Genomic DNA, 17,543 nt, shown 5'->3' with positions numbered 1-17,543 from the left:
ATTCAGACCCCTTGACGTTTTACACATTTTGTTACGTTACAGCCTTATTCTAAAATGTATTAAATAGTTATTTTTCCTCATCAATCTACACACAATACCCCTAAATGACTAACCAAAAACAGTTTTTCAGAAAAAAAACCTTTTTTTTTTTTAAATATCACATTTACATAAATATTCAGACCCTTTACTCAGTACTTTGTTGAAGCTCCTTTGGCAGCAATTCCATCCTCAAGTTTTCCTGGGTATGATGCTACAAGATTGGCACACCTGTATTTGGGGAGTTTCTCCCATTCCTCTCTACAGATCATAACAAGCTCTGTCAGGCTGGATGGGGAGCGTCGCCGCACAGCTATTTTCCAGAGATGTTTGATCGGGTTCAAATCCGGGTTCTGGCTAGGCCACTCAAGGACATTCATATACTTGTCCCGAAGCCACTCCTGCGTCGTCTTCAGCTGGTTGCTGCTGGAGTAAAACTTGCACCTTTATAAGCCTGTTCATTGTACAATAATTATAAACGCAATCGTGTGTTAAAAACTGTTTTGGTGCACAATTAAAAAGAGCTAGGCATACTATTTTTATTTCTCAACTGGTATTTTAATTGAAGCGCGCCTCCCATTCACCATTCAAGTCCAGGCAACAGGCTATCAGCATGTCACTGTTGGAAGGTGAACCTTCGTCCCCAGTCTGAAGTCCTGAGCGCTCTTGAGCAGGGTTTTCATCAAGGATCTCTCTGTACTTTGCTCCGTTCATCTTTCCCTCAATCCTGACTAGTCTCTCAGTCCACTGTCGATGAAAAACATCCCCACAGCATGATGCTGCCAACACCATGTTTCACCATAGAGATGGTGCCAGGTTTCCTCCAGATGTGACGCTTGGCATTCAGGCCAAAGAGTTCAATCTTGGATTCATCATGCCAGAGAATCTTTTTTCTCATGGTCTGAGATTCCTTTATGTGCCTTTTTGGCAAACTCCAAGCAGGCTGTTATGTTCTTTTTAGTGAGGAGTGGCTTCCGTCTGGCCACTCTACCATAAAGGCCTGATTGCTGGAGTGCTGCAGAGATGGTTGTCCATCTGGAAGGTTCTCCCATCTCCACAGAGGAACTCTGGAGCTCTGTCAGTGACCATTGGACTCCCCCAATTGCTCAGTTTGGCCGGGCGTCCAACTCTAGGAAGAGTCTTGGTGGTTGCAAACTTCTTCCATTTAAGAATGATGGAGGCCACTGTGTTCTTGGGGACCTTCAATACTGCAGAAATGTTTTGGTACCCTTCTCCAGATCTGTGCCTCGACACAATCCTGTCTCTGAGCTCTATTGACAATTCCTTCGACCTCATGGCTTAGTTTTTTTTTTTTTATATAGACAGGTGTGTGCCTTTCCAAATCATGTCCAATCAATTGAATTCACCACAGGTTGGACTCCAATCAAGTTGTAGAAACATCTCAAGGATGATAAATGTAAACAGGATGCAACTGAGCTCAATTTTGAGTCTCATAGCAAAGTGTCTGAATACTTTTGTAAATAAGGTATTTATGTTTTTAATACATTTGAAAAAATGTCTAAAAACCTGTTTCCACTTTGTCATTTTGGGATAGATTGATGAGAAAAAAGTATTATTTAGTCCATTTTAGAATAAGGCTGTAAGGTAACAAAATGTGGGAAAAGGGAAGGGGTCTGAATACTTTCAGAATTCACTGTATATATTACCATCAGTATATTACCATAAGAATTTATATATTCCTGCTACCATTTTCAGCCCTGTTTACAGGTATATCCTACTACCAGTCACTTTCTACAGATGTAAGATCTAATTTGAGCCAGTTTGCTACAGCAAACCCACCTCAACTACTCTAGTACCCCTGCACATTGAATAAGGTACTGGTACTGACCTGTATATACAACCACTCCAGTACCCCTGCACATTGAATAAGGTACTGGTACTGACCTGTATATACAACCACTCCAGTACCCCTGCACATTGAATAAGGTACTGGTACTGACCTGTATATACAACCACTCCAGTACCCCTGCACATTGAATAAGGTACTGGCACTGACCTGTATATACAACCACTCCAGTACCTCTGCACATTGAATAAGGTACTGGTACTGACCTGTATATACAACCACTCCAGTACCTCTGCACATTGAATAAGGTACTGGCACTGACCTGTATATACAACCACTCCAGTACCTCTGCACATTGAATAAGGTACTGGCACTGACCTGTATATACTTGCATTCTCGTGTTTCATTTAACTCTCATCGTAGTTCTCGCAAGGTTTTTATATTTGTACTTTTATTTGTTTATTATTTTTTCTATTATTATCTATATTATTATTAACACTATATTGTTGGGAAAGAGCTCTGAAGGTAAACATTGAACTGTTTTACACCTGTTGTATCCTGTGCACGTGGCGAATAAACTTTAAAAGTTAAAGCGGGAGGTTTAAAAAAAGATTTATTAGTCGCCAAAGTTCTGGAGCTTTAAACATGGATGTGAATGAAACCTCAATGAATACAATCTCCATTCTCACCATTCTCTGACTGCCACCAGGACTTCTTGCGGTGTGGTTTAAACGTTGTGATAACGTTCTCAATGCGGTGACTGATGGTATTGTAGACTGGGTCATATGGCCGGCGAGAGTCACACTGGAAACATTTCTTCTCATCCTACAAATGCAATCAAATTTTATTAGTCACATGCGCCAAATACAACCTTATAGTGAAATGCTTACTTACGAGCCACTAACCAACAATGCAGTTTAAAAAAAAATATGGATAAGAATAATAAATAAAAGTTACAAGCAAATAAAGAGCAGCAGTAAAATAACAATAGCAAGACTATATACAGGAGGGTACCAGTACAAATAGTCTGGGTAGACATTTGATTAGGTGTTCAGAAGTCTTATGGCTTGGGGAAAGAAGCTGTTTAGAAGTCTCTTTGACCCAAACTTGGAGATCCGGTACCGCTTGTCGTGCGGTAGCAGAGAGAACAGTCTATGACTAGGGTGGCTGGAGTCTTTGACAATTTCTAGGGCCTTCCTCTGACACCGCCTGGTATAGAGGTCCTGGATGGCAGGAAGCTTGGCCTCAGTGATGTACTGGGCCATTCACACTACGCTCTGTAGTGCCTTGCAGTCGGAGGCCGAGCAGTTGCCATACCAGGCAGTGATGCAACCAGTCAGGATGCTCTCGATGGTGCTGCTGTAGAACCATCGGCAAACTTAATGATGGTGTTGGAGTCGTGCCTCTGCTTAAAACATGTTGGTATTACAGACTCGGACAGGGAGAGGTTGAAAATGTCAGTGAAGACACTTGCCAATTGGTCAGCGCATGCTCGCAGTACACGTCCTGGTAATCCATCTGGCCCTGCGGCTTTGTGAATGTTGACCTGTTTAAAGGTCTTACTCACATCGGCTGCAAAGAGCGTGATCACACAGTCTTCTGGAACAGCTGCTGCTCTCATGCATTTTTCAGTGTTATTTGCCTCGAAGCGAGCATAGAAGTAGTTTAGCTCGTCTGGAAAGCTCATGTCACTGGTCAGCTCTCGACTGTGCTTCCCTTTGTAGTCTGTAATGGTTTGCAGGCCCTGCCACATCCGACGAGCGTCAGAGCCGGTGTAGTACGATTTGATCTTAGTCCCGTATTGATGCTTTAACTGTTTGATGGTTCATTGGAGAGCATAGCGGGATTTCTTATAAGCTTCCGGGTTAGAGTCCTGCTCTTTGAAAGCGGCAGCTCTAGCCTTTAGCTCAGTGCGGATGTTGCCTGTAATCCATGGCTTCTAGTTGGGGTATGTAAGTACGATCACTGTGGGGATGACGTCCTCGATGCACTTATTGATGAAGCCAGTGACTGATGTGGTGTACTCCTCAATGCCATTGGAGGAATCCCGGAACATATTCCAGTCTGTGCTAGCAAAACAGTCCTGTAGCTTAGCATCTGCTTCATCTGACCACTTTTTTATTGATCTAGTCACTGGTGCTTCCTGCTTTAATTTTAGCTTGTAAGCAGGAATCAGGAGGATAGAATTATGGTCAGATTTGCCAAATGGAGGGTGAGGGAGAGCTTTGTATGCGTCTCTGTGTGTGGAGTAAAGGTGGTCCAGAGTTTTTTTCCCACTGGTTGCACATTTAACATGCTGATAGAAATTTGGTAAAACAGATTTAAGTTTCCCTGCATTAAAGTCCCTGGCTACTGGGAGCGCCGCCTCTGGGTGAGCGTTTTCTTGTTTGCTTTTGGCGGAATACAGCTCATTCAATGCTGTCTTAGTGCCAGCCTCTGACCGTGGTGGCATGTAAACAGCTACAAAAAATACAGATGAAAACTCTCTAGGTAGGTAGTGTGGTCTACAGTTTATCATGAGATACTCTACCTCAGGCGAGCAATAGCTCAAGACTTCCTTAGATATTGTGCACCAGCTGTTGTTTACAAAAATACATAGTCCACCGCCCCTTGTCTTACCAGACGCCGCTGTTCTATCTTGCCATTGCAGCGTATAACCAGCCAGCTGTATGTTGATAATGTCGTCGTTCAGCCACGACTCCGTGAAGCATAAGATACTACAGTTTTGAATGTCCCGTTGGTAGTTTAATCTTCTGCGTAGGTCATCTATTTTATTCTACAAAGATTGTAAGTTTGCTTGCAGAAAGGAAGGAAGTGGGGGTTTATTCGATCGCCTACGAATTCTCAGAAGGCAGCCCGCCCTCCGGCCCCCGTTTTCTCCGCCTCCTCTTCACGCAAATCACGGGGATCTGGGCCTGTTCCCAAGAAAGCAGTATATCGTTCGCGTCGGCCTCGTCAGACTCGTTAAAGGACAAAAAAGGATTCTGCTAGTCCGTGGTGAGTAATCACCAGTTGCAAACAACACAAATAGACAAACAAAAAAGCACAATCGGGGTCAGAGGTTAGGGGTCAGAGGTGACACAGGTCAGGGGTCAAACAGAAGCTCGGGACAGAAGGAGGTGAGATGGCGGGTGAGAGGATGTTGGGTACACACACACACACACACACACACACACACACACACACACACACACACACACACACACACACACACACACACACACACACACACACACACACACACACACACACACACACACACACACACACACACACACACAGACAGAGAAACATCACTTGCCTGTAGATGACTGACGATACAGTAAGGCTCTTTCTTCCTGGAGCCACAGGTAGACGAGGCCTTCAGGCTCTTCTCACGGCCCACCAACAGGTCTCCCGTTGCGGGGTAACAGCTGCCATGGGTACAGCCGTGGGCGTGGTCGGGCACCTGGGCGGTGGCATAGGCTAGGGCTGGAGAATAAAGAAAAAGGAGAGGATGTTAACAAAGGACAGGAAATGACACCACAGCTGGGCGTTATAGCAGAAAGTCGCTTAGAGTGAAGAAATTAAGTTAAGTTTAGCTAGATATCTCTCTCTCTCTCTCTCTTTCATGTCTGGCAAGACATTAGAGGACCATTTGAACTCTAATCAGTACAGGAAAAGGAAGTCAAAAGAGGAAGTGGGCCTACGTTTAATCCAGAAACCAAAACAGAGCCCAACTGAAGTCGCTGCTACTTACCAATGTTGAAAAAACACATAGATTATCTTTTGGTAGTGATGAGCAATCAACCGAAATGCTTGTTATTTTTTAATTTTTTAAACAACAAATTGACCGAAGTCGTTAAATTATTTGAATTCCATTTCATTCGGGTTTTTTTCTGTGAGCGCAATGCACAGTTTCTCTAGAGATAAATCAGATCCAGACTGAACTGTGTGATGTAGTAGGGAGTTGTAGTTTCTCTAGAGATAAATCAAGCACGAATGGTATGATGTATTAGGGAGTTGTAGTTTCTAATAGGCCGATATTCTACATAGTTTACCGACCATAATCATAATCCATTGCGCGCCTACTTGTCCGGTCTAAGATGGAGAGAAGAGATGAGGGATAGGAAGCAGCTGCTTCGTGAGGTATATCTACCTGAAAATACACGATCCAAGATTGACAGTTGGTATTGAGCAGTCATAAAAGTATGCCATATTTACTTTGAAGAACTACTAAAATAGTGATTTGGTCAGACAGCAGTTATGAGACAAGGACTTGGAATTAAATAACAAACTCAAATAAACTTAAAACAATTGTAATATACACAACAACTTAAATAGTTTATTAAAGTAAAGTAATGTGAATAAATGATGGTTAGCGATAAGTGATAAGCCGTAATGGGAAGTCACTACCATCATGGGACTTTTATTGATAGTTTTATGCTGTTGTTACAGCATTCAACCCACATAACGCATAATGCCTTTAAATGTGGGAAACCGAAAAGAAAACGGTGATCATTTTTGTATTATCGAACCGACCTCAAAAAGCACTAATCGCTCTGCACTATCGTTTGGGGAATGTACTGGTTAGCTGGGGCTCCCTCTGCTGGTCAAGAATGGTTGACCTGACATGCCCACTCAACCTATAGCAACTCAACCTATAGCAACTCAACCTACAGCAGCTCAACCTACAGCAGCTCAACCTACAGCAGCTCAACCTACAGCAACTCAACCTACAGCAGCTCAACCTACAGCAGCTCAACCTACAGCAGCCAACCTACAGCAGCTCAACCTACAGCAGCTCAACCTACAGCAGCTCAACCTACAGCAGCTCAACCTACAGCAGCCAACCTACAGCAGCTCAACCTACAGCAGCTCAACCTACAGCAACTCAACATACAGCAGCTCAACCTACAGCAACTCAACCTACAGCAACTCAACATACAGCAGCTCAACCTACAGCAGCTCAACCTACAGCAACTCAACATACAGCAGCTCAACCTACAGCAGCTCAACCTACAGCAGCTCAACCTACAGCAACTCAACCTACAGCAGCTCAACCTACAGCAACTCAACCTACAGCAACTCAACCTACAGCAACTCAACCTACAGCAGATCAACCTACAGCAGCTCAACCTACAGCAGCTCAACCTACAGCAACTCAACCTACAGCAGCTCAACCTACAGCAACTCAACCTACAGCAGTCAACCTACAGCAGTCAACCTACAGCAGCTCAACCTACAGCAGCTCAACCTACAGCAACTCAACCTACAGCAGCTCAACCTACAGCAACTCAACCTACAGCAACTCAACCTACAGCAACTCAACCTACAGCAGCTCAACCTAAACCTACAGCAACTCAACCTACAGCAACTCAACCTACAGCAACTCAACCTACAGCAGCTCAACCTACAGCAGCTCAACCTACAGCAGCTCAACCTACAGCAACTCAACCTACAGCAACTCAACCTACAGCAGCTCAACCTACAGCAGCTCAACCTACAGCAGCTCAACCTACAGCAGCTCAACCTACAGCAACTCAACCTACAGCAGCTCAACCTACAGCAGCTCAACCTACAGCAGCTCAACCTACAGCAGCTCAACCTACAGCAACTCAACCTACAGCAGCTCAACCTACAGCAACTCAACCTACAGCAGCTCAACCTACAGCAGCTCAACCTACAGCAACTCAACCTGGAGACATAGCCAAAGGTCAACTGGGAGGTTAACGAGGCCAGCACAGCAGGAAAGTGAGTGTGTGTGTGTGTGTGTGTGTGTGTGTGTGTGTGTGTGTGTGTGTGTGTGTGTGTGTGTGTGTGTGTGTGTGTGTGTGTGTGTGTGTGTGTGTGTGTGTGTGTGTGTGTGTGCATGTGAGCTTGTGTGTGCGCGTCTGTGTGTGTTAGTCTGTTTACGTGTGTATGTGCATGCGTGTTTGTGTGACTTGCTAGATTAAATGTGTGTGGGGAAGGGTTTCCGTTACCCAGCAATTGCCAGCTTTCGGCTGATAAAAAAAATGAAAAGCTGTTGCCTGCCAAAATGGCCATGACAAAAAAATCTCATTGCTAAATTATGTTTTTTATTCATTGATGGAAATATCAATTGATGGAAATACATTTGACCTTCGTGCTTATTGAGGATCATCATGGGACGTTTTACTCCAAACATTTTCCCTGACACCCAAAAGTACTCGTTACATTTTGACAGGAAAATGGTCCAATTCACACACCTATCAAGAGAACATCCCTGGTCATCCCTACTGCCTCTGACTTGGCGGACTCACTAAACACAAATGCTTTATTTGTAAATTATGTCTGAGTGTTGTAGTGTGCCCCTGGCTATCCGTCCCAAAAAATATGAAAAATTGTGCAGTCTGGTTTCACTTGTACTTGAGTCATTTTCTATTAAGGTATCTTTACTTTTACTCAAGTATGACAATTTAGTACTTTTTCCACCATTGGCTTATAGGCCATTTATTTATTTATGTATTTATTTATGTATAGACAGGAGTAATTAAAAGTATTTAAATTTACTTCCCTAGCCTATTCAACATACCACCACTATGCCATTTCTCTCATGTTCTATTGGTTTCCATATCAACTTTCTTTCATTGTCCAGAACCCCAATGAACAATTCTAGTCATGTTAAACCATCCTAGTTTTTTACATCTTTAGATTCCCCCTCTTTCTAAGTTTCTAACAGATATTTTCATATTTGTCACATATGGAACCGCTGTCATCAGGTGGTGCTGTTTATAATGCTGTTTTCCTGCTAATCGCATTTTGGCAAATGTTTGAAAATAACATTTTATCAGCTGCTTCATTACAGGAGTTGCATGTTCTGTTAAGATGAATTACCGTCATCCAAATGTGATTTCTGTGATGTCATTCTGAGCAGTCTAATGGGTTACGCACTCATTGCGTATGTGTCCGGGTAAATTTCTCAAATGGTCGCTAAATTAAAATCTTCCCGGGTCACGTTGTCTGGCGCCACACCACGGAAACCCTGGTGTGGGGTGATTGAAAATAAACGTTTATGACACCCAACAGCCGTCAACATCCTGAAATAAATTCCTAGTGAAGCACTAGTGGGACCTGAAGGCCCTCAGTCTGACGAGAAGGGCCAGAGAGGAGGTCTGGCAGGGTCTTACTGACAGGCTCTGTCTGTCTGTCTGTAACAGGTGCTTCTAATGTGCTCTGTAGTTACAGGAAGCGGAAACATGCAACACACACAGAGATAAACATGAAGAATCTACATTCAGTATTCAGTATGCTGCATATTGTGACAGTTTTAGGACTGCTTTGGACTGTGAGTCTCCTGGGAAAAGTCCCGAGGAGATTTCAACTGAAACACAGGAAACCTGGCAATCAGACAAGTCTCACACTGGTGCTACTGCCAGGCACCGAACACACACACACACACACACACACACACACACACACACACACACACACACGCCCCCCCCCCCCCCCCCCCCCCCACACACACACGCACGCCCCCCCACACACACGCACCCCCCCCCACACACACACACACACACACACACACACACACACACACACACACACACACACACACACACACACACACACACACACACACACACACACACACACACACACACACCACAGTGATACACTTGGCATTTACTCAACACATAATGACTGTACCTGAGAAAAAGTCAAGATCATATGTTTCCTATGCAAACAGTGCAGTTGTGTACACAGACAATGATGGGAATAAGTTAAACACCTGTCTTTGTTGTTGTTATCGTAATGATGTAGTAATGTTATCAACATTCACTGTCCTGTTGAGCAACAACAAGAGCAACAACAAACTAAATGGCCTGACTGCAACAATAAACTTTTCCTTCCTCTGGTGAAAAGGCTACAGTCTCTGGTCATGAGGAGTAAAGATAGAGAGAGATGGAGAGATGGAGAGAGATAGAGAGATGGAAAGAGAGATAGAGAGAGATAGGGAGAGAGATGGAGAAATGGAGAGAGATGGAGAGATGGAAAGAGATAGAGAGATGGAAAGAGAGATCGAGAGAGAGATGGAGAAATGGAGAGAGAGAGAGATGGAGAGAGATAGAGAGATGGAAAGAGATAGAGAGATAGAGATGGAGAGAAAGAGATGAGAGAGAGAGATGGAGAGAGATAGAGAGAGATGGAGAGAGAGGAGAGAGATGGAGAGAAATAGAGAGAAATAGAGAGAAATAGAGAGATTGCTTAAAACAAGACCAACAACAAACTAAATGGCCTGACTGCAACAATAAACTTTTCCTTCCTCTGGTGAAAAGGCTACAGTCTCTGGTCATGAGGAGTAAAGAGAGAGAGAGATGGAGAGATGGAGAGAGATAGAGAGATGGAAAGAGAAATGGAGAGAGATGGAGAAATGGAGAGAGATGGAGAGATGGAGAGAGATAGAGAGATGGAAAGAGATGGAGAAATGGAGAGAGATGGAGAGATGGAGAGAGATAGAGAGATGGAAAGAGAGATCGAGAGAGAGATGGAGAAATGGAGAGAGAGAGAGATGGAGAGAGATAGAGAGATGGAAAGAGATAGAGAGATAGAGATGGAGAGAAAGAGATGAGAGAGAGACAGAGATGGAGAGAGAGAGAGATGAAGAGAGATAGAGAGAAAGAGAGATGGAGAGCGAGAGAGTGAGAGAGAGAGAGAGAGAGAGGGGGAGAGAGATGGAGATAAAGCCTAATACAAAGCGTTTGTAGAGACATGGAGAGAACTCATCCAGGCTCAACATGATATCTATTTTGGTTGTTGGCACATACTCAAGCGTGTGTGTATTGTCTAAGAAGAGGGGAGATGGGAGTGGGGGGGATAGACTGATGTACAGGCTATAATTTCAGGGCCTCTCCTAAACTCTTTTATCCTGTCTGTCTGTCTGTCTGTCTGTCTGTCTGTCTGTCTGTCTGTCTGTCTGCCTGCCTGCCTGCCTGCCTGCCTGCCTGCCTGCCTGCCTGCCTGCCTGCCTGCCTGCCTGCCTGCCTGCCTGCCTGCCTGCCTGCCTGCCTGCCTGCCTGTCTGCCTGCCTGTCTGTCTGTCTGTCTGTCTGTGTTGGAGAGCTTTCACAGACATCTAACACCCGTGTCCCAGTCCCTGGACAGAGACTGAGGAGAGTTGATGTCATAGTCCCTCCAGAACACAACACTATTGGCTCACCAGGTTATATAATGTTTAACCGTCCTCCAACTGAAATACTTTTTAATTTCAGTATGTATTTCTCCAGGGTGAGAGTTATTTTGATCAAAGCACAGTGTGTGAGAAGAGGACCTGTATGTGATGAGTAACCATTAATCTCTTTCTGTCATACGGAAATAAGTCAAAATAAAAAATCCCACTTGATGCTATAATAACATACTGGTGGAAATGGGGTGATGGTTGACTAGGCAGCAGAGTGAATTAAATGGTTGATGGTTGACTAGGCAGCAGAGTGAGTTAAATGGTTGATGGTTGACTAGGCAGCAGAGTGAATTAAATGGTTGATGGTTGACTAGGCAGCAGAGTGAATTAAATGGTTGATGGTTGACTAGGCAGCAGAGTGAATTAAATGGTTGATGGTTGACTAGGCAGCAGAGTGAGTTAAATGGTTGACTAGACAGCAGAGTGAGTTAAATGGTTGATGGTTGACTAGGCAGCAGAGTGAGTTAAATGGTTGACTAGACAGCAGAGTGAGTTAAATGGTTGACTAGGCAACAGAGTGAGTTAAATGGTTGACTAGGCAACAGAGTGAGTTAAATGGTTGACTAGGCAGCAGAGTGAGTTCAATAGTTGACTAGGCAGCAGTGTGAGTTAAATGGTTGATGTTGACTAGGCAATAGTGTGAGTTAAATGGTTGACTAGGCTGCAGTGTGAGTTAAATGGTTGATGGTTGACTAGGCAGCAGAGTGAGTTAAATGGTTGATGGTTGACTAGGCAGCAGTGTGAGTTAAATGGTGATGGTTGACTAGGCAGCAGTGTGAGTTAAATGGTGATGGTTGACTAGGCAATAGTGTGAGTTAAATGGTTGACTAGGCAGCAGTGTGAGTTAAATGGTTGATGGTTGACTAGGCAGCAGAGTGAGTTAAATGGTTGATGGTTGACTAGGCAGCAGAGTGAGTTAAATGGTTGATGGTTGACTAGGCAGCAGTGTGAGTTAAATGGTTGATGGTTGACTAGGCAGCAGAGTGAGTTAAATGGTTGATCTGTTGACTAGGCAGCAGTGTTGCTTTCTCATCTCAGCAGCTCTCTGTCTGCCATTTTCTCCTCCTACCCATACATGGACAGGCAGGGCCAGGGAGGAATGCAGGCCAGGCTGACAGCTGAGAGGGAGGCATATCTCAGAGCTAACAAAGCACTGCTGTTGGGCTATAGCCTAGCCACAGACTACTTTTTATTTATTTATTGAACCTTTATTTAACTAGGCAAGTCATTTAAGAACAAATTATTATTTACAATGACGGCCTACACCTGCCAAACCCGGACGACACTGGGCCAATTGTGTGCCGCCCTATAGGACTCCCAATCACTGCCGGTTGTGATACAGCCTGGATTCAAACCAGGGTGTCTGTAGTGACGCCTCTAGCACTGAGATGCAGTGCCTTAGACCGCTGTGCCATTTGGGAGCCCACTACTAGGAGATAGTGCTGTTGTATAGCCTACCCACAGACCAGTCGAGGTTGAGATACAAGCCCTGCTGTTGAGCTATTAGCCTAGCCTAGCATTAGCCACAGACCAGACGTCCTTCTGTTGAGCTAGCCTAGCCACAGATTAGGAGAGGTTGAGACAAGACCTGTCATTGAGCTATTAGCCTAGCCTAGCATTAGCCACAGACCAGAAGTACACGTCCTACTGTTGAGCTAGGTGCTAACAAGTAGAAACATCTGCCACTTACAAGATTGAATGAAAAATTTGGCAGAATTAAAGAGATCAAATCCATAAAAATGTAATGTGCTCAGAACATCATTATAAAAACTCAGTCAACAGGACATTTCAGTGATTGTTTCCTCTCCTCTGCTCTGGACTATACTGAACTGCACATGTACTCTGCACTGCTAATGTGGTTTATTATGTGTATAATAATAGTTATTTCCACCTCTTCCGAAAACAAGTGTAATTAGATTAGACTGAACAGCTCCCAGCATTCTCTCTGGTCTGCAGTCGGCCTTTTCCCCAGCTAATCTGCCTGTAATGGCCTGGACCAGATGGGCTTTTCTCACCTCATCTCTCTCTCTCTCTCTGTCTCTGTCTCTCTCTGTCTCTGTCTCTCTCTGTCTCTGTCTCTCTCTGTGTGTGTGTGTACAGTAATCGTCTTCTACGCTAAACCCCACTGCCTGTCCTGGACGGCTGTGCCTGTCAGCTGGTGACTCACTTTGTCCTGTCTCTTCTACTTTTCCTCAACGGTCAATAAAGTTGTTTAGCACTATGTGTTCCTGGATCAGCTGGGGGAGTGTAAAGAATAAAAACCTCCAGTCGTTGTCTCCACGGTGAGAGCAGCAGGGACCTGATCTCTTTGACATGTCACTGGGTTGTGTTTGGAGACAGACAGGGGGCGGATGGCGATGTGACATCAAGAAGAAACATTCCAATCTGACTGGGTGACAAAGACGAAAAGGAATCCGCTGTCAGCACCTTCCTGGGTGTAAACACTGGAACCAATCACCAAGACAAACACAATCACATACAGTACACGCATACACAGACAGACAGTCATAAAATATGAAAGGGAGATTGCACCCCCCCCCCCCCAAGAGAGAGCTACGGAGGCTCTACATCTAGAACACTTGTTTTTAGATAGTTGATGACAGCATTTGGAGCTCTTGGCACAGCTTGCGTGGGAAGTGAGTAAACAGAATAAGAGTAACGCTGCAGACAGACAAACGTCCCTGCTTGGCATCCTGTTCCTGACCTGAATGTGGGTGTGGCTTTGAAAAAGCACAGGGAAGTATAGAACTGGCAAACTATCCTCCACAGAGCAAACTAGCCTCCACAGAGCAAACTATCCCCCACAGAGCAAACTAGCCTCCACAGAGCAAACTAGCCTCCACAGAGCAAACTAGGCTCCACAGGGCAGGAGAAAGTCAAACTAGCCTCCACAGAGCAAACTAGCCTCCACAGGGCAGGAGAAAGTCAAACTAGCCTCCACAGAGCAAACTAGCCTCCACAGAGCAAACTAGCCTCCACAGGGCAGGAGAAAGTCAAACTAGCCTCCACAGAGCAAACTAGCCTCCACAGGGGAGAAAGTCAAACTAGCCTCCACAGAGCAAACTAGCCTCCACAGAGCAAACTAGCCTCCACAGGGCCGGAGAAAGTCAACAGCCTTTGATTTTAATCCCTCCCACTAATAAGTATATATTCACTCCTCCCTCCCCTCTCTCTCTCTGGCCTCTCTCTCTCCTCCCTCCCCTCTCTCTCTGGTCTCTCTCCTCCCTCCCCTCTCTCTCTGGTCTCTCTCCTCCCTCCCCTCTCTCTCTAGTCTCTCCCCCTCCCCTCTCTCTCTGGTCTCTCTCTCTCCTCCCTCCCCTCTCTCTCTGATCTCTCCTCCCTCCCCTCTCTCTCTGGTCTCTCCTCCCTTCCCTCTCTCTATGGTCTCTCTGTCCTCCCTCCCCTCTCTATCTGGTCTCTCTCTCTGTCCTCCCTCCCCTCTCTATCTGGTCTCTCTCTCTTATCCCTCGCCTCTCTCTCTGGTCTCTCTCTCTCCTCCATCACCTCTCTCTCTGGTCTCTCTCTCTTCTCCCTCCCCTCTCTCTCTGGTCTCTTCTAATGAGCCATCCACTCCCACATCCAGAGAAAAACGCCTCTCTCCTCCTTCCTCTCCTCCCTTCCAGCATGGAATCCTGGGAATCTCCATGTAGATGGTGATTCCCCGGGGGAGGGGGGGGCGTTAGGCAGATTGTCCGAGTAGGGATGTAAAGCAGAACTCCTGAGTGACCCTTGTTACCGTAGTGCTGTGCTGAGAGAGCCCTGCCTAGTTACTTACCCAGTCGTTAAGAGTAACGAGGCCTGCCACAGAGAAGCATCTGCTCCTGCTGGGTGTAAATCACCCTGGTTCTTCCACTCCGGTCTCCAGAGTCCTGTTACAGCCCCGGACCCTTGCCATACCTCCTATGCCCTTTGGTACTCCCAAGTCCCAGACCTGCTCAGTCACCAGCCCCTGGCGATGCTATTATTCAGTGTAAGTCTACGTGGGCAGTCAGACACACATGTGCAGCAGATGTTGGCTGCAGCCAGCCTGTCAAGTGGCTGTGGGTTTGATTTACTGACTAGTGCTCTCCGTTTGCCCTTTCACCAGCTGGAGTGATGGATGGAGATTCACTCAAATTCTCCACTGAGGCCAGACATCAGCTAAAAAAAAGAACCACTTTTATTTAACTAGGCAAGTCTGTTAAGAACTAATTCTTATTTACAATGACAGCCTAGGAACAGTGGGTTAACTGCCCTGTTCAGGGGCAGAACGACAGATTTTTACCTCGTCAGCTTAAGGATTCGATTGAGCTACCTTTCGGGTTACTGGCCCAACGCTCGAACCTGCCGCCCCAAACTACTCACACGTGTTTCTACTTAGAAAGTACATAGGGGATTTGTAATTGTGTTATACTCCAAGCGCACTCCATTTTCCTGATACATTTTATCAGAGACACAATCAAAGACTTTTGTGTAAATCTGTCTGGTATTTAAATTGATTTAATGTACAATCTCTGAATAACCTTGAGATTAGGGAAAGTCTGTTCTGTGTGTGTGTGTGTGTGTGTGTGTGTGTGTGTGTGTGTGTGTGTGTGTGTGTGTGTGTGTGTGTGTGTGTGTGTGTGTGTGTGTGTGTGTGTGTGTGTGTGTGTGTATTAGTTGGTTCTTATAACCTTGTGGGGATCTAAAATCCCCCTCAAGGATAGTAAAACAAAGAACATTTCCCACATCCCATGAGGACAAAGGCTATTTTAAGGTTACAATTAGGGTTAAAATTAGGTTAGGGTTATGGGTTAAGGCTAGGGTAAGATATAGGGTTAGGGGTTGGGAAAATATGATTTTAAATGGAAATACATGTGTGTGTGTGTGTGTGTGTGTGTGTGTGTGTGTGTGTGTGTGTGTGTGTGTGTGTGTGTGTGTGTGTGTGTGTGTGTGTGTGTGTGTGTGTGTGTGTGTGTGTGTGTGTGTGTGTGTGTGTGTGTGTGTGTACTGTGTATGACTGAGCCTGAACATGCCTCCGTTCATATGTGTGATGGTAGGAAGTAATTTTTCTTTCCATTTCAGTTGAACCAAGACCAGCAGCTGACCCTTCCTGTCCCTTGGGACACAGAGAGATGACCTGGATAAGCCAGACACTTCCTGTCATTTCTCTCCAGGTCTCATCACTAGAGATGAGTAATGAAACAAGGAAGAGGTAAGAATGTAGGTTTCACACAACCTACATCCACATAAAGAGTTTCTTTACAAAACGATACATCCACAAATGTTTCACATTTGGGTGTTTTCATCAGAAACGATTGCTTATGGGCACCTTCATGTGTTTGTAAAGTATTACCGTTGCCAGATGTTTTATTTAAATGTTTAGATTTGTATGAAAATGTGTTTTTTGCTAAACGCTATATCTATTGTTCAGCTGGAATGGAATGTTCGCATTCTGTATATTTGACTGTTATATGTGGTTGTCTCACCTAGCTTTTTTAAAGGGATACTTTGGGATTTTGGCAATGAGATCCTTTATCTACTTCCCCAGAGTCAAAAGAACTTGTGGATACCATTTGTATGTCTCTGTTGTCTAGTATGAAGGAAGTTAAGAGGTAGTTTCGCAAGACGATGCTAACGAGCATTAGGGCAATGACTGGAACTAGCAATTGCGCTGGCGTTAGTTAGCAACATCCTTCAAACTGCACGCACTAGTCCCATTTCACAGTATACCTGGAGATATAATTGCTTGGTCACCTCACCTTGTTACCTGCACTTGATCTATTCTAATCAGAAAGTGTGTTGGTTATGTTGCTTGTCTAAAGTACTATTTGTCAGTTTAAAGCAGTACTATTTGCCAGTTTAAAGCAGTACTATTTGTCAGTTTAAAGCAGTACTATTTGTCAGTCTAAAGCAGTACTATTTGTCAGTCTAAAGCAGTACTATTTGTCAGTCTAAAGCAGTACTATTTGCCAGTCTAAAGCAGTACTATTTGCCAGTTTAAAGCAGTACTATTTGTCAGTTTAAAGCAGTACTATTTGTCCGTTTAAAGCAGTACTATTTGTCAGTTTAAAGCAGTACTATTTGTCAGTCTAAAGCAGTACTATTGGACTTCCGGGTTGGAGCGACTGGTCGCACTTCGCTTCGCTCCACAGGCAATATTACATTTCATTACAGTACAACGGTTTGATTTGTTTGATCTGAGCAATTTTTCTTAGCTAGCTACATAGCCGTCTTTGTATCAAAGATAATTGTGTACTTTAGAGTAATTATCGAGGTTAGCTAGCCAGCTATTTTCGTCCTTCTAACGTAGTCAACACTGCTAGCTAGCCAGCTAGCCAACTTCTACCGAATAGCAGCACTGTAGAAACTATTACATTACAACGGAACGACTTGATTAGTGTAGTGTTAGCTAGCTACATAGTTGTCTTTGCTGTCTTTGTATCTAAGATATCTAAGATAATTGTATCTAAGATTGTATCTTTGTATCTAAGATAATTGTGTAGTTTAGAGTAATTATCGAGGTTAGCTAGCCAGCTATTTTCGTCCGCCGCGCCACCGT

The 17,543-nt window shown here is 44.5% G+C and overlaps 1 protein-coding gene across 1 annotated transcript in view; it reads right to left on the bottom strand.

Annotated features, from left to right (window-relative positions):
* LOC120061698 (laminin subunit beta-1-like) overlaps window positions 1–17,543 on the bottom strand; it is a 77,280-nt gene that overhangs the window by 28,117 nt on the left and 31,620 nt on the right. Inside the window, exons 2-5 of the mRNA XM_039011591.1 lie at window positions 8,053–8,069; window positions 7,069–7,514; window positions 5,145–5,314; window positions 2,533–2,668 (exon numbers count right to left, since the gene is read on the bottom strand). Coding sequence (XP_038867519.1) covers window positions 2,533–2,668; window positions 5,145–5,314; window positions 7,069–7,514; window positions 8,053–8,069 — 769 coding nt within the window. The remainder of the gene's footprint in view (window positions 1–2,532; window positions 2,669–5,144; window positions 5,315–7,068; window positions 7,515–8,052; window positions 8,070–17,543) is intronic.

The sequence above is a fragment of the Salvelinus namaycush genome, chromosome 16, assembly GCF_016432855.1.
Source record: "Salvelinus namaycush isolate Seneca chromosome 16, SaNama_1.0, whole genome shotgun sequence".
NCBI lineage: Eukaryota > Metazoa > Chordata > Actinopteri > Salmoniformes > Salmonidae > Salvelinus > Salvelinus namaycush.
The sequence above is the reverse complement of the archived record's forward strand: the minus strand, read 5'-3'. Positions and strand labels throughout refer to the sequence as shown.